Source organism: Triticum dicoccoides, chromosome 7B (genome assembly GCF_002162155.2).
Source record: "Triticum dicoccoides isolate Atlit2015 ecotype Zavitan chromosome 7B, WEW_v2.0, whole genome shotgun sequence".
Taxonomy (NCBI): domain Eukaryota; kingdom Viridiplantae; phylum Streptophyta; class Magnoliopsida; order Poales; family Poaceae; genus Triticum; species Triticum dicoccoides.
This window is the reverse complement of record NC_041393.1, coordinates 661,176,128-661,186,337: the sequence shown is the minus strand read 5'-3', so window position 1 is coordinate 661,186,337 and position 10,210 is coordinate 661,176,128. Positions and strand designations below refer to the sequence as shown.

The 10,210-nt window shown below is 45.7% G+C and overlaps 1 protein-coding gene across 1 annotated transcript; it reads right to left on the bottom strand.

Annotated features, from left to right (window-relative positions):
• Positions 1 to 4,515: 4,515 nt before the first annotated feature.
• Positions 4,516 to 6,997, bottom strand: LOC119338166 (putative UPF0481 protein At3g02645). The gene has a single exon (XM_037610464.1). It carries the CDS (start codon positions 6,944 to 6,946, stop codon positions 5,252 to 5,254), a length of 1,695 nt encoding a protein of 564 aa, XP_037466361.1. The 5' UTR covers positions 6,947 to 6,997; the 3' UTR covers positions 4,516 to 5,251.
• Between the last annotated feature and the right edge of the window lie 3,213 nt (positions 6,998 to 10,210).

Sequence of the window (10,210 nt, the reverse complement as noted above, 5' to 3'; positions counted from 1 at the left end):
CTAGCTCGGGGTGGGAGGAGCGGGCACCTAACTGGTACAACACCTGCAATCCTCTGCTCTGTCTCCCAGATTCTGTTCCCTCTACTGTCATATCTCCTTTTGCAATTTGCTGTATGCACTTTATTCTCAACAAAATATTTTTTCTTACCAATTGAAAAGGAATCAATAGCTGGCCAAGCGGTGGATGTATATATTTTATCAAAGTGGAAGTAAAAGATCTTAATCAAGGTGAGTCACTACTACTATTTTTCTGCTATAATTATTTATGCTAGCAGCCTCGAGTATTTGAATGTTCTTGACGCCAGCTCTTCTAATTTCCTTTTTCTAGCATTTAACTTACCTTCTGATATGTTTTCTTCTTTGCTTGAACACAAACTAGAGTTTTAGGATCTTTGGAAGTGCTAGCTAATGTTATACTCCCTCCGTTTCACAATGTAGTGCGCTTACGCATCCCGAGATCTAAGTTTGACCGAAAGTTTAACCAACGAAAGCGATTGCGGCGGAAACAAAAATTATACCGCTGAATTCGTATTTGGATACGAATTCAGTGGCATAATTTTTGCTCCCGCCGCAGTTGGTCTCATTGGTTAAATTTATAATCAAATACGAATTCAGTGGTATAATTTTTACTTCCGTCGCAGTTGATCTCATTGGTTAAATTTATGATCAAAGTTAGATTTCGGGAAGCGCGGCCACACTACATTGTTGAATGGAGGGTGTATCATTTTAAACATTCATGTCAAATATTTTCATCCGATACTTCTGGCCTGACCGCCTGAGCGCTTTGTGCCTGGTAGTCTTCCCGTGAAGCTGCATGGATGTTGTTTGGTTAGGAGCCTGGAGATGCCTGTACGAGCCTGGCTGGGAGGCGTGTATGTAGCAGTTCCCACCATAGCATTGTTGTTCTCCTTTACATGCTGAGTGCATGCATTTACTGTTGTTTGGTAGTGAGACATGCTGAGTCTTTGGTAGCCTGCATGCTTTAGACATGCTGAGCAATTTCAAATTCCGATATTTTCGAATGGTGAACAAAATTTGAAAAACACGAACAAAAACTTAAACACATTCTGATGCCTTTTTTTAATTAAACAAATTTTGGAATTACATTTTTCTCAAAAATTTAAACAAAATTTGTAATTCTGAACATTTTACAAAAAATTAACAAAATTTAAAATTCTGACTGAACAACTTTTGAAAATTTTAGAACATTCTGTAATTCCTTTTTTTGGAAATATAAACAAAATTTGAAATTCCAATTTTTTTTTGAAAATATAAACACATTTTGAAATTCTGAACATGTTTTGAAATTTAAACAAATTTTGAACATTTTTTGGGTATTCAAAAACATGTTGGCATTCTCTTTTTTGGAAAATGTAAACAAAATATGAAATTCTGGACAGTTTTTTTAAATTTAAAGAATTCGGGAAATTCTGAACACTTCGAAAATTTAAACAAAATTTGAAATTTTGAACATTTTTTGTTTAATTTTTGAACTTTTTTGAAAATCCCAACAATTCTAAAATTCTGAACATTTTTGAAAGTCTAAACTAGTCTGAACAATTTTTGAAAATTTAAATAAATTTTGAAGTTCTGCACATTTTTTTAGAGTCGGTGCGAGCATGGCTGCGTCCGTGCACCCTATCTAGGCGTGCCCAATTCAGCATGACTGAGAGACCCTTTTGCATGAGATAAGCGTTCTATAAGAAACTTTTGAGCTCATGCACCCTATCAAACACACCCTTGTTCGGGTCCAAAAATGCATACGTGTGGTTAGTCTGGCCATGCATGTGAACATGGACGTTTGGCCTCTACCACACCCACCTGGGATTGCTAATAAAGTAACTAGCACATGTATGCATGACGTGGAGTTTCTACACCCAGGAGCAAATGCTCCGGGTGTGAACAGTAAAATAAAAATATTCAAAAAATTCTGATTTTTTTGTGGCATACTTATACAAATGTTTATTGTGCACGTAAAATTTCATCGCGAAATCACATTGGTGGAAGGTGTGGTAAAAAAAATCGATGCTCTAAAAATGTTACTTACAAAAGCATTTTGGAGCTCTGATTTTGTTTTTTCGGCACGACTTCCACGAATGTGATTTCGTGATGAAATTTTTCATGCACAAGAAACACTTGTGAACGTCACATTCTTTTTTTAGAAATTTTGATTTTTTTCTATTTTTCTGATTTTACTGTTCACTCCAGGAGCATTTGCTCCTGGGTGTAGAATCGTACTTTCGATGTATGCACATAATAATATGCCATGCTAGGCGTGGACAAAACACTGCCATCGTATGTGAGGCTGCAGAAAACCATCACCTCTCTAGGCTCAGTCCAGGCACATATTTTTTCCGAGGCATCAAGTTGTGGATGCAAACCAAAGTGATCCTAGATGACTTGGTACAGAAGACAAAATGCATCTGAGAAGTTAAGCGAAGTATTAGAAGCATGTATTTTGCTTTCAATCAAAATATGCTTTCAACTTTTGACCTGCTTCGCTGGACTTTGGAGAGGAGTGGAGCGAACAAGGTGTCACCTTCCGGTGTAGATGAGGACGTAACCATCGCTGGACTTTGTCTCCATATGAAGAACCCCTCCGTTTTGCTCAGCTTGATCTACTTCACTAGGTGGACGCCATCGACTTCTTGCTAGTGCTTACTTTGCTTATCCCTGTAGGGCTTAGTCTTTGGTGCTTGTAAGCTGCTTCGGCAACACTTTGTATCTGCTGTTTTTTTTCCTGTTCTTTTGTGCGGCTTTTCGTAGTTGTTTAGTGGTTGTAACGATGGTCTTGTGTTATTCCTGGCCGGTTGATGGCTTTGTTAATTCAAAGTCAGGCTCTCCTTGAGCCTTCGTTCCAAAAAACTTTTGACCTGCTACCCATCCGCGTGAGTGCGCTGGTTGTGAGTCGGTGCTATAGGCGCTGATGAGGAACTCTCTTGGGTAAGGCCCAGTAGACTAAACAACAGTCATCGGGTAGAGGGCGCCTTGGTCTTGAGAGTCCAGGACAACCATTCCTCCATGGTTGGGCTTGCAATTCACGCGCCCTTTTCTTTGCGAGAAAACTTTATTTTGTTCATCTTCAATCATGGAATCAAAAATAATAAAAATTACATCCAGATCCATAGATCATCTAGCGATGACTACAAGTGCTTAAGCGAGTCGAATGCGTGTTGCCGTCCTCGCCCCTCCCTCGCCGGAGCAGGGTAAAACTTGTTGTAGTAGATAGTCGGAAAGTCGTCGTGTTAAGACCCCATAGAATCAGCGCCGCGGAACAACAACCACCGCCGATGAAGAGTAGCGTAGATCAGAAGGATCCAACTTGAAGACAATCCAACGACAGTCAGATAATGGTGTGGAGGAGCCATGGTCAGCAAGCTCCACAATGTCAAGTGTCTGTCGGGCAAATTCATCGAGACAGTGAAGCTCTGGCAGGAGGAGTACATGGCCGACGTGTCATCTAGGGATAAGGAGGGAGTTCCTGCCTTCTCGAGCGCCCCCTTGAAGAGGTTGCACTCCTGGACGGAAAAGAACCATGACTAGGGAAAGGAGGAGGTCGTGGCGCCTCAAAAGTGGGTGAAATTCCTCATCGGCGAGGGTGTCACTTTAGTCGATGTAATCCACATGATGCTTCACCACATGGTCCAATCCCGATAAGCCCGAGCATCCCCTCTATGGAGGTATATTTCTAACAATGAGGTCTACGAACATAGACGGAGTACGACCAGAACTAAGCAAATCTACCAAGGACAGATCCGCCCGAGACACACCTCCACATGCGCACCGACGATGCTAGACACACCATCAGGACGGGGGCTAGGCGGGGAGAACCTTATTTTATCTTCAGGAAGTCGCCGTTGTCTTGTCTTCGTGAGCAGGACACAAACCCTAACACAACTCGAAGGAACATTAAAAAAACATAGCCCTCCCACTGGCAAGGGCCATGGTCTACCTCGCGCAACCAATGGCCCTATGCCACCGAAGACGAGGCGGACTAGCAGCAGCGCCTTCGGGAGACAGAGGAACCCCGGGCATTTAATCGTGCCCTCACTTAAAAGTTGACAATGCTTGGCTCTAGTCGACCCATGTCCAGCCTTGGTTATGGGCATTGGTTGTCTCGTCACTGGAGGCCAAATCCCTGAAGGCCTAATCCATGGTAATGTTTTATCACAAAACTGAAGTTAATATCCTAATGAGTTGAGAAGGGAATAGTTTTTGCAGAAATGCCAAATGCCATATATTAAGTAGAACAAACCATTACAAGAACATCCTTCAAGAAAATGGAAAATATATCCAAGTCCATGTAGGTTCTGATCCCTTCTTCCTTGCATATGTCGGCGACATGCCATGAGCAGAGCTTGACGCTGCCTCACGAAATCATGAATAACATTATTTCAGTGGTCGGGAAGCCCTTGATGTTGACTAGAAAATTTTGGTGGCTGCAATGTGCAGCGTAAATTGCCACTCCAGGAAGGGCCTTGAGAACGTCCTACATCCGGGCAAATGGAGCTTGGGGGATACAAACCTCAAACTGAGGCTAGCCAACCTTCTTCAATTGAAACTGGAGAAGCAAGATGCGCAATCACGCCATCCGCTCCGGGGGACAACGCTAGCGAGACAAACATGCACACGAAAAACGAAAAACTAGACACCGGCAACCAGATTTGGGAACACATCACCCTCCACACACCTCCCGGCAACAACATGAAGCACCGCCGGAACGAGGAAGAACATCCCAGATCCAGGCAGATGGAGCTGGGGGATATAAACCTCAAAAGCTCCTCGATGAAGCCAAGGCTAGCCAACCTTCTTCAATCGAAACTGGAGCCGGAGGAGCAAGATGCACAATCACGCCATCCACTCCGAGGGACAACGCTAGCGAGACATACATGCACACGAAAGCCAGACACCAGCAACCAGATCTGGCAACACATCGCCCTCCACACACCTCCCGGCAACAACATGAAGCACCTCCAGAACGAGGATGAGGTGGGGAGGACTTATTCCATGTCGACGGCGACGTCATTGTGTCGTCTTCAACGACCAGAGACCAAACCCTAAGCCTATTCCTACCGGCGGGAAGCATTAGGGTTCTCGTCCCCTCCTCTCGCTGAAGTGCCGGATGGAGGGAGAGGTGGCCCGTGGTCTCGCTACCTATCGCAAAACCGAAAACCGTAGATGCAGACAAACCAAAAGCTTGAGCATCATGTCACGTACTTCGCGTGATCAAGAAACGCACGCGTGTATCGATCTACTCCGACTCCGACGGCACGACGGCGACCAGGTCACCGAACCACCATCGGGAGCATGTGTAGACGGAGCAGAAGGCCTGCACCGTGGTGAGCAGCAGCATGCTGATGGTGGCGAGAAAGGTGAGCATCTTCCATGAGCTGAGAACGTACTTGCGCATGAACCGCTTCGTCTTGACACTCCACCGACCGTCGTAGTAGCGGTTCACCTCCTCGATCACCTTGTCCAAGGTTGGCACCCTGCAGTGCTGCACCGACCGGCTCATGCCGTTCCACAGCTTGGCCGCCTCGCCGTCCCTCTTCTTCATGTGGTTGAGCACGACGTGCCGCTTGCGGAGCAGCGCCACGTCGTCGTCGGTGTCGATGATGCCGTTCATGAGCTCCGTGTACCGCGTGAGCACCAGCGGGCCTGACGCGGCGGATGACTCGTAGGCGACCAGGTTTCGGAGCACCACTTCCGTGTTGCCGTCTAGGGTCACCGCGGGGAGGTAGAGCGTCGCTGTCTTGCGGTTGAAGGCGATAGTTGACGCAGTAGACAGGTCGCCGTAGGTCGGCACAAACTTAACACCGGAGCTAACCAGCTCCGACACCGATGGGATCGTGATCTCCTGCTGGTTGGCGTCGGCGTGCATGAAGGACTCGACATTCATACCGGGTATACCGGCAAGCTTGTTCCACGGCGCCTTGACCACAAGCTCGATCGGCTTCATCACCTTGCCAAGGCGACCACCCTTGAGCTTCAACGCGATGAACTCGAACAGTTGCATCATCGCGTGCTCGTTGCCGGTGCAGGCGGAAGGTTTCTCCTCCTGGCTTTCCTGTTCCGGCATCTCCACGATGTGGCCGGAAAACGGCGGGGTGGTGTGTGCGTTCTCAGTAGTGTCGGTGGGCGTGGGCACCGCCGGCACCACCAGTTGGTAGAGCAGCTCAAGCAAGTGTGCGTGCTTGGTGACGTCGCATGAGGTCTCGGGGAAGTTGCCCTCCATCTTAAACGGGCAAAGCTCCTTCATGAGGCCTGCTACCATGAGAGTGAGCCGCCTGCTTGCCTCGTCGACTGATACCGACGAGCACTTGGCCTTGATCATGGTGAGGACGAAGAGCGGGATCTGGTTCTCGAGCATGAGCATGTCGCGGAGAATGAGGCCGTGCGCGGACTTCCTCCCGGTCCCGCTCCCGCCCAAGTCCACGAGGTGCGCCATCCTCTTGGTCCAAATCGAAGAGCCCCCCTCCTCACCCTCGGCAACAGCGTGGTGGTGGTGGATGGTGAGGAACTCGAGCAGGAAGGCGCCGTCCATGATCATCATCAGCGAGAGCGCCTTCTTGCTCAGCTCGAGGTAGCGGTGGTAATGGGCGCGGACCGTGAGGTCGTGGCGCTCGAGCTCGTTGACGAGCTCCTCGAGGACGTCGACGCTGGGCGCAGCTGCTGCGCGGAAGAGGCGCCTGAGCGCGCGGCGGGCCGCGTCGATCTTGTACCGCTCCATGCTGTAGAGCTCGGGGTGCCGGTGGTGGTAGGGCCCGAGGCCGATGAACTGGGGGCAGTAGGCCTCGGGCTTGTGCACCTGCAGCTGCCTGGGCACGTCGAACACGGAAACGTGGATGTCTACGTCTTCTTCCTCGTCCTTCACGGTAAGGGACTCCTGGATAAGCTTCACCCACGGCTCCTCCTCCATTTCTCGCGCTACTACCTCGTCTGCCATTGCTAATGCTAGCTAGCTAGGCGTTGCCGTTGTTGCTTTGCTGGCTAATCTGATCAATGCTAGGTAACGGTACCCCATTATATATAGAGAGCGTTCGCGGAAAAATACCCCATGGCACTCGGGTGTATATAACACCCGGCCCGATATTTTACAAACTTACGGAAAAGTCAAAAATTTCCAAAGCTTTTTTTGAAATAAACTTGACCTTCTGTTGTAATCGTATAAAAAGTTTAGGCAAACTGAGCCAGCTCAGATGGTTTGGTTCCTTGTTGTGGAACCAACCCACCACGATTCATATCTTAGACTTGGCTATGATGCTCGCATTTTCTTGAACTTATTTCAAGCTTCCGGTGATGTTTGTTTAGTGGGCGGGATATTCCTGTCGACTACGAAGATGCTTGTGGTGACTTCATCAATCTTAAAATGTTGTGCCGACTCAGTATCTTGGAGATCCTCGTAGCGGTAGGGTGTGCGTCCATAGTGTTGAGTGTATGTGGGCTTCCACGTTCCTACTGTGGTAAAAAGAAGTTTTGCTAAGGAAAAAAAAATCCAGTTGACTTGATGCAAAAAAAAATCTCAAGGATAAAAAGTATGAATAGTAACCTTATAGTGTTGATTTTGCTTTTTCACAAGAAATACCATGGAATTTTTTCCTTGGTCAAATTTTTATACGAATACAATAGAAGGCCAAGCTTATTTCGATAAATTTTCACAAGAAATACCATGGAATTTTTTGAAATGAACTTGACCTTCTGTTGTACTCGTATAAAACGTTTAGGCAAACTGAGCGAGCTCAGATGGTTAGGTTCCTTATTGTCGAACCAACCCACCGGGATTCATGTCTTAGACATGGCACTGCTGCTCGCATTTTCTTGAACTTATTTCAGGCTTCCGGCGATATTTGTTCAGTGAGAGGGGATGTTCATGTCGAGTACGAAGACGCCTATGGTGACTTTGTCATTCTCAAGATGTTGTGCCAACTCAGTATCTTGAAAGTGCTCATAGCAATAGGGTGTGTGTTCAGAGTGGTGATGTATGTGGGCTTTCACGTTTCTACTGTGGTAAAAAGAAGTTTCGCAAAGGAAAAAAGTTCCTATCGACTTCAGGCAAAAAAAAAATCTCAAGGATAAAAAGTATGAATAGTAACCTTATAGTGTTGATTTTGTTTTTTCACAAGAAATACCATGGAATTTTTTCCTTGGTCAAAATTTTTATACGAATACAATAGTAGGCCAAGTTTATTTCGATAAATTTTCAAAATTTGACTTTTTTGTGTAATCACTTTTTTTTCACATGTAAGGACCCGGGAACCAAATGTCCCCGTCCAAGCATTCGGTTGCTATTTTGCATCGTCGCGTGTGTTTCCATATCATTAAAATTGTGCCTTTATCACGATATGTATTCGGAAAAAAAAAGTTACATCTCCCATGCAGGTTATCAATGTATGTTCGCCTGCAGAGGCCGGAGGACAAGAATTTTTTGATGATGGTGCATGTTTGGCTAGCGCATATATCATGGAGAGTTTTTTTCATCATGGATGGGCGTGCAATTTCGAATACGACCTTGTCCTTCTAACTTGCTTTTTTTTGGCACTTTTTTGGTAAAAAAATGTTTTTTATGGACGTATTGGATGTCAGGATGTCTCCATCATCTTATACAGAGGCCAGACATTCGCTCAATGCAGTTGCAAAGTTTGATATATCGATTGAATAAAATTAATTTCTTTAAAAAAATCAGTTGTATCTTCTTTGGCACGGAAGCTTGCATTAGTGTGGCTTAGGAGGAGGTTTAGGTGTGAACTTGGGCAGGAAGAGTGTGGAGTCCGAATGTTAGACCATTCGTCCTGCAGCAATTCCATTCCAGTCTCCACTAATGCGAGATGCTGATAACAACGTGAAAATTTGTGGGGTTGTTTTGTTGTCTACAAGAGTGAAAATTGATCATCGTCTCTCCTCTCATGATAAAATGTTGAAACTTGTCCCTCACTCCATCCATGCACGTCCAGCCACCTGTGGTCCTTCGTTTCTCACGTGTTTCCCTCCAGGACCAGCTAGGTTGGCGACAACCTAGAGCTGCAGAGATGCCCAACGAGCTAGCTTGGCTCTTCACTTTCCCGTTACCCGTTTCAAACGCAAACGGAAGTGGTGGTTTGCATTGGCCGGCACCTGATGCTGCCTCGGTTTGCCTAATCAATCAACATTACTTCGTCCACTGCACAACCTCAGGATGATCGAGTGGATGAAAGACATAACTCATGGAGCAGACTAATGATTGTTTTGAGCGATATGGCTTGAAAATAATACATTGTAAATTCGTAATCATATTTATTGAACACTTTCAATTGTTGGTCTAAGTTGAACATACATACATACATACTCTAACTTCCCGGCAAAAAAGAAAAAAACATACATACTCTAACTTCGGTATTGTAGTGTGCGTTAGTGCAAACTGAAGTGTATGAGAAGATTTCCCACACATGTGCGGAACGTTGTATTCCAAAGAATATGTAGTATGTAATACAAAAGATAAGGTTGCCAGCTATACAATAGAACCGAATAGATCGATGTATTCTGAAAATCATATAGAATCATCGGAGATAATACGCTAAGCATGCAAGAATATATGCTATCCTAACATGTGTTGGCGTCGATATGACATGAAAATGATACACCGCATTCATTTTTATAGACACTTCAAAATATATCACATTTTTTATCTTATAGTAACTAACTAACCGCTAGTTCAATTATTGCTCTAAGTTGAACATTGGTGTTTTTCAGTGTTGCTCTTTGAGCCTGACAACCATAGTATCGCATCGATCAAGTTGCTTCTCCTCGCTTTTGAGATCCTTTCGGGGCTGAAAATAAACTTCGTAAAAAGTGAGGTGATCACCATGGGGATGGGACACCAAGAGAGCAGGAGTGTTGCAAACCTACTTAATTGCAAGGGCTTTCCGATTAAGTACCTTGGCCTTCCGATCTCTCACCGGAAATTATCTATTTCCGAGTGGGAGCCATTGTATGGTAAGGTGGCGAATAGGGTTAGCCCGTGGCGAGGGAGGTTTGTGTCGTCGGCGGCTAGGTTGATTCTTACTAACTATAGTCTCTCCTCTCTCCCACTGTTCACTATGGGAATGTTTCTACTGGCAGATGGGGTGCACGCCAAATTAGACCCCCCCCCCCCGTTCCAGGTTCTTTTGGGAAGGAACTGGAATCAAGTGGAAATACCACCCTGTCAAGTGGGCGACCGTTCGTAGGCCAAAAA